Source organism: Corvus moneduloides, chromosome 1, assembly GCF_009650955.1.
Source record: "Corvus moneduloides isolate bCorMon1 chromosome 1, bCorMon1.pri, whole genome shotgun sequence".
Classification (NCBI taxonomy): domain Eukaryota; kingdom Metazoa; phylum Chordata; class Aves; order Passeriformes; family Corvidae; genus Corvus; species Corvus moneduloides.
Genome location: NC_045476.1, coordinates 75,645,830 through 75,661,188, shown reverse-complemented (window position 1 = coordinate 75,661,188; position 15,359 = coordinate 75,645,830). Strand labels below are relative to the sequence as shown.

At 39.5% G+C, this 15,359-nt stretch overlaps 1 protein-coding gene and 1 long non-coding RNA gene across 2 annotated transcripts in view; one reads left to right on the top strand and one right to left on the bottom strand.

The window, feature by feature from the left end:
- Window positions 1–5,766: 5,766 nt before the first annotated feature.
- Window positions 5,767–14,410, bottom strand: LOC116447322. Its single transcript, XR_004241558.1, has 5 exons — window positions 13,310–14,410; window positions 12,501–13,220; window positions 7,197–7,316; window positions 6,983–7,075; window positions 5,767–5,859 (listed from the first exon to the last, which is right to left on the bottom strand). It is a non-coding gene; the product is annotated as an uncharacterized LOC116447322 (long non-coding RNA).
- The window catches only part of PRPF4B (pre-mRNA processing factor 4B), a 22,565-nt gene continuing 21,553 nt past the window's right edge, over window positions 14,348–15,359 (top strand). The window contains 3 exon segments of the mRNA XM_032116415.1: window positions 14,348–14,492; window positions 14,495–14,566; window positions 14,569–14,662. Coding sequence (XP_031972306.1) covers window positions 14,348–14,492; window positions 14,495–14,566; window positions 14,569–14,662 — 311 coding nt within the window.

Genomic DNA, 15,359 nt, shown 5'->3' with positions numbered 1-15,359 from the left:
AGAAAGGACTACAGAACATCAGTCACAGAGACCGGGCCTTTGACAGAGGTTCAAAAAAGTTCAAAACAAAAAACTGAAGTAGGTAGCTTTCCAGAAAATGAAAGGGAATGTAGTCAAACTGGAAACCCAACTTTATGATATTGAAATCTACAAATACGCCTATATGTGCAAGTTGATTTTAAAAGTTTTAAGAAGACATTCCTGTTTTTAATCTGGCCACGGAGCACCAGAAGAGAAAAAAAAAGGCATGGTTAAAGTCCACATCCCTCTGAACTAGCAAAGAGACCCTTTTCAGTTAACAAGCCAGGAGCATAAGCTGTCCTTGTCCTTGCAGTATTTATATCTTTACATAGGTGCCTGAACACAAATTCTAAACCAGAATCAAATATATCCTTAAAGATCAATATCCCTAATTGCCATAAAAAACTAATTTCAGTTAAAAATTTGCTTGTTATGTAAAAACAGGATCACAGTGTTTGGTTCTTGCATATTCAATGTAAGAGGGAAAACTACCAGTGGGAAAAAAGCACCCCTTTTCTCTAGAAATCCTTTTCATGTCCCAAAAAAATCACTCCTCACAGCACTCAATATCCAACTGTAGAGTACTTCTTTTTTCCTCCCTAAGCAATTTACGTAAGTGGTAACATAAAGAGGACATCCATGCAATCCACCTGTATGTGTTTACATCTGCTGTGTCAGAGAGACCTTGTTCCCAACTCCCAGTGCTAGCAGGGAATGGCTTTGATGCCAGCATGCATTCCCATGTGTTTCTACAGAGCTAACTATAAGAATGCTTCCTGTCAGAAAGGAAATTAACCTTGTCACAGCTGGAAAATCATCATCTATTCTTCCTGTGTAGGTGGTTGGAAGGGATTATGTTTCTCAGTTACTGTGTTAATTTAGGCTTTTAATGGCTTTTATCATGAGTATTTAAGGCTATCAGTTAGGAAAGATTGGCACCACTATGGGAAAGATAAGACCACAAAGATTCCTATCAGACCTGTATACCATGAAATACTTCAGTTACTAGTTTATTATCTTTTAATTATTTATATTCCCAAAATGACATCACTTGCTGTGTTAAATTAATTTCCTAGCAGCCAATACTGCATAATGCAACATGATCATCTTGGATTGTTCTATTTTGATGTTTGAATGGTCCACCACAGCTTTCTAGAAATTTTTTGTCTCTGTTATACAACCTATACTCTTTCAGGCTTGCAAGCGGAATTTATTTAAGAAGGGGAAAAAAACCTCCATATGAAAATTATATATGTGCTAATATACAGAGATGATTCCTAGGAAGGGAAACAGAAAACATTTGAAAAGGCTGATGCAGATTACAGATCTGTTATCCCAAATTCCTTGATGTTCTAGATTATCCCCCTCACTGTGCTTAGCATACCTCAGCAACAGAGGAACAGCACTGGCTGTTCACAAATTCAAACACAAGTCTTTAATGTTGTAAAGTCACATCTTTAACACACAATCATTTCAAAGAGAGAAATAGAAGCATAGAAGTTTAAAATCCTTGTCCTGTGAAAACCAACTATAGCAAGTTTTAAAAGTGCATACACATCTACCCAGATTATTGACCAGCACTCAACAAACAGAAACAATGTCCTTGCAAAACACACTGTAAATAATTAATAGCTGTGTAAATACTATTCCCAAATACATGTAGTACATTCATATATTAGATGTAATAAACAGGATTACTCATTCTTTAAACACTCTATAAGGAAAACAGAGCTGTTTTCATGACATATTTGCAAAGGCAATTCAAGTCCAGCTATTTTGAAAACAAAGTATTTTAGAATACTATGGAATTAGTTTGTACTATACTCAAGACTTTTACTGGTAAAACTATTCCTGTTAATTACTGCACAAAGCAAGAGTGAATCATACAGTTGTTATTTTATGCAACAGTACTCAAAACAAGAAATAGGCAAAAGGGAATTTAATCCTCAGTTATTTGTGTGGATCTTTCTTGCACCAGAAAAATAAAGCTTAGATTGCTTCAATATTAAAAGCCCTTAACTTGCATAAGGGAATGCTCCCCTTAAATACTCAGGGGAGTTGTTGGAGTGACCTCAGTAAAACCATGGGGTCTCTATGAAAAAACCTGTAATTTAAACAGTGGACTTCAAGATGAAAGCCAACTCTGAAAGGCAAGTTGTGCCATTCTGAATACATCTTCGTAACTAGTTTCTCCTCTTCTCTTAAACATTTGTAATCTTTAAAGAGAAAAAAATCACCACAAAAAAAAAAAAAGTCAAGTCACTTGATAAAGTTTTAGGCTCCATAAAGGTCCCACATACCTTACAACACAATTTTAATGAAAATCATTAAGGCAAGTCTACCAGTCTTGTTAGGAATCTTAAGTTTCATTCTTCCCAGTTAGCTTCTGAACACTGATACTAGGAGCTGATATTCACAGATGCCACTATGGTTTTCCTTTCTTTATATAAACTCCTGGATAAAACTCAGCAGCTGAAAAGGCTTGACTTCCCTCTCTCTGTGGCTTTTTGTTAACTACTTTATCTGTAACTTAAACAGAATTACAGACACACACTTTCAAAAAATTCACAATGGTAGGTAATAATCACCATTTTCCCTACAGTCTGAAAAAGGACCCCACTCTACTCCCAATCAATAATATGGTACACTTCCATAAAGTTCTAGGTGATAAAACTGCACTTTGTGGCTGAAGTAAGGCAATAAAATTTGGTTCTATTGTTTAGCACCACTAGTACTGCCTGTGAATTGAGGCCTTTAACTCCCATGCTCTGTCAGCAGAAGTCACAAGCCATCCTTGTACACGAACACATTAATTACACACAAATGAAAAGCATCACTAGATTTAGTGTATTCTCAGTTTTATTTTCTGATGGGAGAAGAATGGCTGTGAGAACATTATCTTTAATTGTAATATGCAATTTGAAATATAGAAAATAAATATTTGAAAGATGTTAAGTAAAACTTAGGTGACATTAACTAATAAGCACATGGGGTTGGGATGCTTGGTTATTTTATCCTTTAAAATATATACACACCTAATGCCATAGTCATAAAAATCTTAAGTCTCAATATAGAACTGCCCTTTTTATAAACTTGAGATAGATTTTACTAAATAAATTCTACTGCTTAATACTGAAAAGAATGAAGACTTCAAATTCATACATTCCAGCTACAGGAATCATTCCTGTACATTCCAGGTAGGAATCATAATTTTAAACTCTCCCATTGGTATGAAGCCCCTGCTGGGATTCACAGGCAGAGAGGGACACTGGAAAAGCGTTTGAAAGGTAACGAACAGCCCGTGTGATGTTGTTCATCTGCTGCCCCCTCACGGTGGAAAACAAACAAAGCGCCACAGGACGCCCAGGAAAACAGCTGGATTTCCAGGACCTGCTACCAACACTTTGCTGGTAACCATGTGACAGCAGATCTTCCTCATTTTAAAGGAATTCCTTGAAGTTTTACAGTATCCATAGACTCTAAAATATACTTCCCATGTGTGTCTGTTAATATGGGCATAAAGAGAGACAATTGTGGAACGAAGAGAAAATGAGGCAGCTTGCTCTGGCACTCTGGAGCTCTGTGCAGGGCACAGCCCATGCTCACAGAGCCACAGTCAGCACAGCAGGGTTACCCTTATGCCCTTCTGCCATCAGCTATTCCATCTGTGCTGCAGGACACACCACCGAGCTGGCTGTGATCACCAACAGATCCTGTTCTGCTGTGGGGACAAGGCCTTTAGCAGAAAGAATTAAGAGACAGCTGCAGGCTGGGACTATGGCTGATGCCAGTTTTATGAGTTTGCACCTCAGGGGGCTGTAAGAAAGGAACAGTGTTGACATGAAGTTTGTTTTGCTGTACAGAAGTCAAGCAAAGCTTGAGTCAGAACTAGGTATGAAAAGTTCAAGTTTTTAATCTTCGCGTTTCCAGGAAGAGCTCCAGACAGTCCATAAATGCTCCTTTTTCTTTCAAAACAGAGATGCAGTGTGTACATCAGATGACAGATTTCCTATGAAACCTAAGATAAAATCTGGATTGTCATACCCCACTGGTTCACAAGTAACCATTGTAATGATGTAATGATGTAAAGTGCTTAACCTTACACTTCTGCAACTTCAAACAGAGACAACTTTTGTTAACTGACTGCTTCATTTAAAAAAAGCCCAAAAGATGCCTATGTGCAAGGTACATCATCAGCATATTGGTCTGCTCCCTACTTATTAACAAAAATGCTCTAGCTCACTTCAAGCAATTAGACCTTTGACTAACCAAACCCAAATTCCATTTTTGCTTTCTTTTTATAATACCAATGTCAGCAAGCTACTAAAACATGTATTTATTTCTTTCCATGTGAGCGACAACAACTCCAAACGAGAAAAGCCAGATTCAGTATAAACAATTATGTAAGTCCTAGAAAACAGCAGGATAAAGAAGCCATTTGGGGAAAAAAACTTTGACAATTTGAATTAATTTATGATACACAACTGTGAAAGTCAGAAAGTTATTTCTCTAGTTAAACTATTGTAAAAATGTTTTCTGACAATGTAACAGTCATATGTATGGCCATAAAGACCAACAAAAAGAGAACACATCCCAAACCAAATGCACATACTTAGAAGAAACTTAGAGAAAGAGATGTACACAAGCTTCTCTACCTAAATATTAGAAAAGTTATCAGAATATTTTGTAATGTCAACTTATGGACAGGTGGCTACCAGAGATTATCTTCTTTATCAAAGAAAAAGAGATCTTTTCTGAATAACAGGAATGCATCAAATGCCTTCTCAAATTCTGTTTGGAAGAAAGGATGCACTTGAGGTCAGGGAAAGTCTTGGTGTTAACTCTTACAAGTGCAGATAAGTAGAATTTTATGCTAACTGATAAAATTGGTGCTTCAGTTAATGCTCCTCCTAAAAATTCAGCCGTGACTACAAAGAAAGCTGTTTTTCCACCTAGTTAACTCGCCGGATTCCAAGAAGTCTCACAGCATCTCTCTTGGCTCCTGAAAGAGCCTGTTTCAGTGGCTCTACTTTGTAACAAACTTGTACAAGCTTGTAACAAACTATAACAGAAAACCTTTAGCGGCATCTTTTGATCAGCACCTGCATAATTTGTTCCAAAGACTGGTACTATTCCAAATCAAGAAGAAGGCAGCTGTTTGAAAAGAGTACCTTATTTTTGTTCAGGTTAACGGCAACTGTCTTACAAAGATATGTAAATAAATCAGCAAATAAATGTGCCAGATTACCAAATATTATACAATGAAGAAAGAAAATAGCAAGTTTTGCTATGATACAGATCATACCTACTGGAGGTACTGCATTTAAATTAGCCTGAATCCTTCTTTCAAGTTGCTTTTGTGTTGAAACACACAGGATTATCTTCAGGCTTCTTTATTCTCTTCCTGTCTTTCATTTGTGGGTTTGTTGTTTCTTCATGATGGATTTGTTTGTGATGTCCGCTCAACTGATGTCTGGTTTTGAATACTTGATCCCAAAATGAAGACAAAAGGGCTGTAGAAGTTCTGTAATTTTCCATATGCTCCTTCAACTCTTCTCTGGGCTGCCAATTAAGAAATAAGTTAAGTAAACTAATTCAAAAAGAACCCTGAAATACACTATACCATTATTTTATAATACCATCAGTGATGGAAAGACTTAAAAATCTGAGATAGGAAACTTTCAGGTGATGAAAGACAAAGTTGTAGAGAAAATAAACCTTGCTCCTCATTCTGTGCTGTTTGTGAAACACACACAAAATAGAGCTTCTCAAGAAAAGTCATTTGTTTGAGTTGGTTTTTGTTTGTTCATTTGTTGTGTTGTTTGAGGGTTTTTTAACCTGTAGGGCAAAATTAGATGCAAGTTAAAGATAAGTAATTTTGAGGAAAGAACTGCTCTGTTTTATTTTGCATATACTGCAAATACAATGAACACTCAAGTGATACACAGAAATGTTTAACTGCCATTCACACACACCTTGGACGTACAGATTATCATTATAAGAGGAACACTTGCATTATAAAATTGCTAAAGTGCTGCTCGGCACAATGAAAGATAAAACCAAAATTAGGTAAGCACAAATTATAATCATAAAAATGATAGCATTTAAAAAGTTACTACTGCATTTGACATACTTGCCACGACAATAAATATCCTTTCTTTTTAAAAGTGACAATGCAGGAAGGAGAAACATGATTTTCAGGTTTCTCATTTGACCTGAATCCATTTGTTTTACCAGATTACAGTGTATTTATCATATAAAACCTTTATACTACAATGCACATTTCTAACATTTCTGTCTTTTCTAAGTTTCCTCAGTTAAACTTCCAATGATCATAATACATGTAGATAAAGACCAACCAACCTTTTTACATAATACAGCTACTATGCTGCAAGGAATTGACTTACTTTCATTATGTTATGACTATCCAAAAATTGTTAAAATAACATAGAATGCTAATTATGTTGTTAAGACTAACTCAAAGATCAGTGAAATGTCAAACCAAGATATAAGCTTAAGAAATACAGTCCTGCATACACTTTTAAATATATACCATAGTTATATGGAATTAACTAAATAAAAAATTAGGAAAAAAATATAAGCCCATTACATGATTGAGAAGATACCCAGTGTTTGTTTCAGAGTAAATGAAATACTTTCATCCATGCAAGTATCATTTGGCACAGCATAACTTAATTTGACTCAATATTTTTTGTCCTGACATAGTTTGTATTTTACTGCTTTTGCACTAGCCAAGATACCAAAAAATCTCCTTTCACCACTCTCCCAAAAGCTTACAAACAAGATATAAAATCTGATGTTAATTGTTATACAAATAAATCAATCTCAAAACAGTTGTACCAACTCTGAAGAGTATTTGTAAAAAATACAACTTGGTAATGTGAGACATTTCAGTAGACTGCTGATTATAGAAAGAAAAAAATTAAACACTTTTCCTTACCCAGTGTCACCAAGTCTTATTAAATTGCCTATTCCTTTTAATGTGATGACACAGCAAGCATCAGATTGCCAATACTGCTGAATTCTGGAGTCTCTAGTGAGTAAGAGAAAAGGGAGGATAAATGCCAGTTTTGTGACCACTTACAGATTGAAAATTATATAAGAACTTTTTTGCTTTTTTTATTTGCTGTATTCAAGCATAAACAAACACTTACCTGACCCTCCAATTCAACGTACACCAGCGTGGTTCAGTAGCCAAGATGCCACCAACACATGTAAGGATGTTGTGATGGAGCTGAAGCCAGTAACTCTAAAGGGTCTACATGTCACAGGACCTAAGGAAGAAATACGTGAACTTTTATACAGCCATGTACTGTATGGCACATACATAGCTATGTACAGCCTAGTAACTCAGAACATACAGCAGTACATAATGCTAAAGGAGAGAGCATTTCTGGTGAGTTATTTTAGCATATTAAGGTAGATTCCCAATGTATTTCCCACATAAAATAAAAGCTACATTAAAAAACTCAAAGCCTCAACTCATTAAGGTTGCTACGCCAAGAAATAAAAATTAGGTATTGCCAAAATTAAAGGTGAATTGTCAAAATCAAAGTTGCCTTGGTAACCTTAATCTCATTGGTTTTTGTGTATCTACTCTGCTCTCTAACGAATAAATCGAGGCTAATGAAGCACTACCCGTTCTACACACTGAATTTCAAAAGGATCACTGGGAGCAGAAATTTGTATACAGGCAAATCAGGCAATTGAAGATTTTGCAAGTGTACCCACCCACACAAGATGAGTGCTTGGCATTTTGACCTGTATTGAGAGTTCTCAACCCTTTTTTTTTTTTTTTTTTTTTTTTTTTTTTTTTTTTTGTGTGTGGTTTTATTTTCTTTTTAACATTCAACAAGGTTTAGGTTTCATTGTTGGAATCAAAATACCCAAGAAGTTAAAGAATCAATGCCAGATTTCACAATGGGGAATAATAAATATATAAAAATATACACACACATATCAAAAACCTCTCATGTTTGAACTAATTGTCATTTGAGTAATGGCAGCACTAGTAAATAGAAGTGATTACGTACCCTCTTGTTTTAATGCTGATTCACATGTCTGAGGCTATATCCTTTCTGTCCACTTCAGACCAAACTGTTGCCCAAGCTATTCTCATTTTCTGAGACTCCACATTATTTTACTCTTTGCCCACTTTGCCTTGACCCAATAATCACTTTTGCTAACATGCCAAATTCTGCTTAAGCTCATCTCCTCATCTCGTCTTTATCTCTAGCAACATCTCAAAGGTTTTCCAGCCCCACTGGTCTTCAGTATCCAGTTTCTTTTATGTGCTGTCCACAAAAGAATTAAAAACCTTTGCAAACCACGTACCAAAGGAAACTGGCAAGTTTTCTTACTTCCAGTCCCTGCCTCTCTAAAACAGTCTGTCACAATTAGCTTCCTGCAATAAGGTACTGTCATTGATCACTGCATTTTTCAGAGATACTGAAAAGTCCAAATCTCAACAGATATTTGCATCAGGAGTGTGGCCTTTCAGCTGTTCTAACAGGAGACACTACCTGAAAAATGCTTATATATTTCCTTCAAGACACAGACTATTAGGGCTTTTTAAACGAAATCTTGCAAGTTCCACTTGAAAACATCATGAACAGAAAGTTTTCCCCATAGGGATTCTAGAAAATAGGCTGAATCATTTTTGTTGATTTGCACTTCTGACATCATTAAATGTCCAAAAAGGAATCAGAAAGAGACTAAACCCTTGGGTTAAAATAAATCTAAATTGAATATTGAACCTGGATGGTCATCATGAAGAGTATTACAATTCTGGTGTTACTCCAGTCACACTGACACAAAGCTAAAGCCAGAAAAGCTTCAGACATTAAGCATCCTTCAGCTTTGACATTCTACGTGGTACAGTATCTCCACCCCCAGTTTAATAACATAACAAATAAAAAAATGGTGAGGTAATAAAGTCTTCCTTGTATGAAGCAAGGATCTCTACCTCTTGTAGATGGAAATAAAGCTTCACTGAGTAAGACGAAGCAACACTTGAGAAAGGAAGATAGACTTGCTGCTACTAACAAGGCAGAATTTCCTTTTAAACTAACAACTAGTTATCCAACCAAGCAATTATCAACTACCAAAATGAGCTCATCAGAAACTCTAATCAACCTAAGAAGTATTCAAAACCCAAGCATCTCATCATGTCCTGCCATCCAGATTCCCTGCCCTGAATGTTGCCCTCTTTTCTCCGCTACCTACTCATGCAGCTGCCACATCCCACCCCACCTATTGCCTTGGAAAGATGGAGATCTTTGTTTAGTACCTTCAAGCAAACTCTAAGAAGTCCCTAATCCTTCTCCCCTGCCCTTCAAAGCACAGCCTTTCTAATCTATTTTAGTGAGTTTTAAAGCCTTCTTCCACCAATTAAAACAAATTTACTTGTATGTACACTTGTATTAAGCAAATATTTAGCACTAAAAAAAAAAGGAAAATAACTGCAAAAAACATCTCACATCTTCCATTCAGTATAGTTTGAAACAGTATCTGTGCTTGCATAGATGCTTGCAGACCTTGATCCATTCCTTAGTTGTATTAAAAGCCACAGTTCATTACAATAGCTTAAAAGCAGAGCAAATACATTAATTTGTAATAGAAGACATTTCTCCAGGTTGAACAGTTATTAACACAAATGTTCAAACTTAACTCCCATGCAGTTTAAAAGTATTTTGTAGTTATTTAAGCGACATGAGGTCAAATTTGTCTGAGATGCACAGTATTTCAGAAGAAAGAGCAAATATTGATTATGAAGACATAATTTGACCATGGGGATTCTGGCAGCAAATCCAAGGTTAGCTCAGGTCTAAGAATGCTTAATGCATTTCCAATGTCAAAACAGAACAAAAAGCAAACCAAAACAAAACATGGTAACAAGGAGCTCTCAAAGATTTCAAACCACAATTAAAAATGAGTTAGCAAAATATGTACTTGCAGTGGAGTTATTTTGATGTCAATTACCCAGCTTATGAAAAATATTGAAGGAACAGATACATTAAAATACCCCAACTTCAAAGGATTATTTTTAGTGGCAGACATAATACACCTTACATGTCCATTTTCTTCTGAGCACATCTGCTGACAGTCTAGATTTGGTCTGGAGAAAGTACTGGTTGGAGGCTGTAGCTTTGGACAGAGGATTTCTGTCTAAAGGGAAATGCAATCAAGACCACTAACCCTTTCCTTGTAAAGGTTTTTATATAAAATCACTCAACTTTTCAGCAGCTTCTGAACTCTTTTTTATAAGATTCAATTTGTACATTGTTTTCCACTAGCCAGTTAGGCTTTCACGAAGGTTAAAAGCTACAACAAGTATATTGTATCAACTAACGTTAGCAATTACAGTGAGAACTTGACACTAAGTTAAACACAATCTTAGTGCTAAGAAGCTATGGTTAAAACTATTTCAAAAACTATCCCCACAGCCAGCAGGAAGGCTCTTATACTCATTGTATCAGCTCCACAAGCACAATAAATCAGCCGACAGCAGTTCCTCAAAGTGTTACAGTAAAGCTTCCTTTAAGGGAATGAAACATCTGAAAAACATTACCAAGTTGAAGTTTTCTTAGTTTCTTTTTTGTTTCTTCTGCACCTCAAAAATGTATAGAAAGTAGCATGGTGTTAAATAAATATTTAGAAAAGTTTCCTTTGCTCACATTTATCACAAAAATGTAAGCAATATTTAGAAAAAATACAAAATGTTTACCATTCCACAACACTACCAAGAGCTTAAAAAATTATTAAGTATTTAACCTATTAAATTTTTCACCAGGAAGCTAAAATTAAGTAAACTATCTGCATGTTAACATAGCAATGAATGGCAAATTATAATCTTCAAAATTCATCACCCCCAGACATGACGGAAATTGTCAAAAGAGCATCTCAGAAAACCCAGTCCCAGGTTTTCTCATCACAGTTTTAAGGAAGATGGATTTTTGATCCCCACGCCTCCCACCCAAAAAGAATGAAATTACTCATTCAAGAGACAATTTATAATTTGTTAATAAAAAGCAGTTCTCCTTTCACTTAAAAACCAGATTGTTTATATAAGCACTCATAAATTTTTTCACTGTTGTAGTCATCTCTATTTTGAAATACTGTGAATTTCAATTGTATTTCCATGCGCTTTCCTTCCATACCCCCTTAGAGAAAAAGTTATACTGGACTGCAGCCTTGTTCTTGGCTTACAGCCATTGTGAAGCAAATAAAAAACTTGTTTTGCTTTTATTTCCAAAAATTACCACTTTCTCAATTACTTTTCCTCCAGAAATTCTGCTATAACCTTTTAAAAAGCTCTATCTCCAGCCCTGTCAGGCAGTAATAGCCTCAGAAAAAGCTCATGTATCTCAAAGACAACAAAGGCATCAAAACTAGACAGCATAACATGTTATCCAATCTAAACCTTTCAATCAAAACCCTTCATAATCTAATCTAAACCCTACATCATAACACAGATGCCTGGCTACAACCACAGGATGCCCCGTCATTCCACATTCCTTCATGTTCCTAACCCTGTCTGTTCCCTTACCTGACCGCTGCCACAAACACCAGAGCACACCCAGGAGCCATCACCTTATTTCATAATCACCTGTTCTTTCCCTTGGCCATACTGAGCAATCAGAACCAACTGAGCAGTTCAACCCCTGAAGCAAGAATTTGGTTTGTATCCCAGCAGCAGCCACGGAAACGTTGCTAAAATCAATTAATCACTACAACCACCTGCAATACTGAATGGTTAAACAGAAAAATGCCCAGACTACCTTTGTACACAATCTTTCAAGATTTTTACCTACAGACATGAAGGTGAGCACTAGATGCATAGCTTTATTGAGGGCAGAGTACTTGAAATTACTAACAGAAACATTATTTAAGCAATGAGGAGAAAGTGTAATTGGTACAAAAGCGACATTTGTAGTTAATGCAAAGGAGAACAGAACTAGAATACTGGAATAATGTCCTTTTGTGCTTTAGGAGACAGACTATGTTAGTCAAGGTCTGCCATTGATAAATGGAGATAATATTTAGCTATTAAAAATGTCACAAAATGTAGAGATAACAGGCATTCACCTTGATAGAAGTACCTTCACAGTAATGTTAAGAGTCATTAAAAAGCTATTAATATTGAAATTATTGGAATATGATGGTAAACTACCCATAAAATATTCAGAATCCAAAATACGAAATGAGACAGGATTTTGCAGAATGAACATTATCAAAATGTGAACATTTACAACACATTTTTAGTATTTTTACAGTTCTTGCATTTTCTTTGCTCAAACCAGCATGAAGATGTTTTACAGTAGCTTCTGATGATAGCATTTACAGTTCATACTGAAAGGCTACAATAAATTTTGCATTGACCAAATAAAGTTATTTGCAGCAATAAATTTAAGTTGAGGAGGCAACTGGATGAGAGTGAAAAATAAAATCTGACTTACTGGTAAAATCACTGTGTGGGCATGTAACCATATCCTGGTAAGGCCAAGCAAGCTACATGAAGATTTCTTATCTGCTCAGTTCCAGGTGATGGGCACTGAGATGAGGTTTCCTCTGACAGCTGTTTCTGTGCACTTCCCAGGCACTTTATAAAGTGATATAAAAGCACCTCTACAGATGAGGCACTGGTAGGTTTCTTTTAGCCGCATGTGTGATTTCCAATGGTTTTCCATTAAGATCTACTCAGTCATGTGACAGTAAACACATTCAGAGACACGATCCACATCATGACCCTTTAAATGGATTTTCTCAGCATCTTTCTACTCTAGTGCTACACTGCACACATTGCAGAAAGGCTGCCTTATCTCAGAACCCAGCTTTAAGGCACAAGCATTTTCCACAGGGTGAGCTGAGCCTTTAGATCCAGCTTTGAACTGATTTTCCTGTGATGTTTACACCTTGATTGAGTCTTAGTGGTTTTTATCTCCCCAGCGAATGTCTGGGTTCTAATACTGGAAATGTGACAGATGCTAAGAGGCAAAGACTGGACTTATCTGTCCTTTCCCTTGGAATATGGAAGAGAAGTCAGCACTGCAGGGTTCCTCAAGTAGCAAATAAGATGCTGCTTCTCCAAACAAGGTGTTCCTTTCACAGGAGTGAGAGGCATGAGAATTATGCTTGGGCTCATGTCACAACAGCAAGGACTCTTTATTTTGAGGCATCTGAAAGACAGGCAACAAGACAGTCATTTTTTGCAAGATTTCTTTGTTTTCATTATTTTCATCTCCAATGCTATATAACTCATTTTTACCTTGGTCCATTTTAGAACAGCCCGAAATTCGACATGCCATATCTGTTTCACGCATTTGAGCCAGGTGTATCCTGATCTTACTTTTGATCCTGCTTGTGAAATGGCAGAGCTTGTACCTATATATCTCCACCAGAAATATTTCCACCAGACAGGGCAATCTGGGCTTCAAAATCCTCAAGCAGAGCAGCACACAGCTGGGATGTTGTGATGTCCCAACAGTGATGTGCAGGTTCATTGACAGAGCACATTGGTATTTGTAGTTAAATAACTACAAACAACTAATTTTCTGTAGTTGCAGTTGGTTAGAACATGGCTCTGGTAACACCAAGGTGGTGGGTGCAATTCCCATACAGGCCATTTATTTAAGAGTTGGACTCGAGGATCCTTGTGGGTCCCTTCCAACTCCAAATATTCTATGAATCTGTGAAAAGACAATAAACAGAAGAGTTAAAATCCACTTCATGATTTCAAGTGTCTTATCCAAAGTCTGGGGAGCAACAACATCCAGATTCAGATTCCAGTCCTAGGGATGTCTGCAGATTTTACGACTATCTGAAAGAAGTGAGGGTCCTGCATGAGAAAAATGATGCCATAAACGACTGCTCAAATCACCTGTTGAAACTAAAAATGAACTACAGGTTAGCAAGATTACGGCCTTTCTGTGTTAAATTTATAACAGCTCCTGTTAGGAGACAGGCAGCAGAGGTCCTAAATCTAATACTACTTTTAGAAGACGAGAACGCTGGTGAGAAACCTGCACCCTCCAGCCCAGGAGCCACCACAGCGCACCCAGACACTGCCCCGCGCCCAAACCCCACCGACCCCTTCCCTGCTCCTCGGCACAGCCAGGCCGAGCCCGGAAAGGCAAACTAAGCGGAGCAGCGCCTTACAGCAGGATCATAGAATCGCAGAACGGCTTGGGTTGGAAGGGACCTTAAAGATCACCCAGTTCCAAAGCCCTGCCATGGGCAGGGACACCTTTCCACTGGACCAGACTGCTCAGAGCTCCAGGCAAGCCAGACTTGAACACTCCCAAGGATGGGGCATCCACAGCTTCTCTGGGCAACCTGTGCCAGTGCCTCACAGCGAAGAGCTCCCTCCCAGTACCTCATCCAAACCCGCCGTCCCGCCGCCGGACCCATTCCCGCCGCCGGAGCCCTTCCCGCCGCCGCCTCCCCTCGGCCCACCCTAGAGGCGGGGGGCGGGGCCTCCAGCGCGCTCCCGGCCCCGCGCGCGGGGTTCACTTCCGGCCTCGCGTCCCCCCCCGCCCTCTCCCAGCGGCGGCGGCGGCAGCGAAGGAGTTCGGAAGTTCAAAATGGCCGCCGCGGCCGAGCCCGAGCAGCGACCGCCCGAGTAAGGACTGGCTGGAGGGGGGGAGGCGCCTCGCCCTGGAGCCTTGGGGAGGAGGAGAAGGGAGCTGGAGGGAGAAGCACGGGCGAGGGGATTGGGGAGGGGGGGACACACTACACGGGACGGGGACGACGAGAAGCGGCCCGGGTGGAAGTGGCGAGGGAGGAGGGGGTAAGGAGAGGAGGATGGGGGAAGGCGGCCGCTCCGGGGGAGAGGGGCTGCTGTAGGCGCCGCTGGCCCCGCGGCGAGGCGGCGCGCCGGGGCCTGGAGCGCTGGATCCGCCCGTGGATTCGGGAGGGCCGCGCGGGGGGAGGGGGGAAGAGAAGGGAAGCGGCGGCGGGCGCGTGTCCCCGGGAGTCCCGCGTGCGCCTTCCCGCCCTGGTGGCGCTCCGGCCGCGGGGAACCGGGATTGCCGCCGGCAAACCGGGTTCGCCTCTGGCGCGGGGGACGTGGGACAGAGGGACGCGAGGGAGGGATTAGCATCCTCCGCGTGGCTGCGAGGCCGCTGCCCGCCGGGGCGCGCAGGGCTCGGGCATCCCTGAGGCGGATCCGGGCCGGCGCTCCCCGAGATTCCCCCGCCACTCAAACACACACACACACCCCCACACCCTGTCCGAGCGGGGCCGGGGGGCTCCGGGCCAGCGGCTGCCGCGGGGCTGCCCCGGGGCCGCCGAGCCGCTGCCCGCCCTGCGGCGAGCTC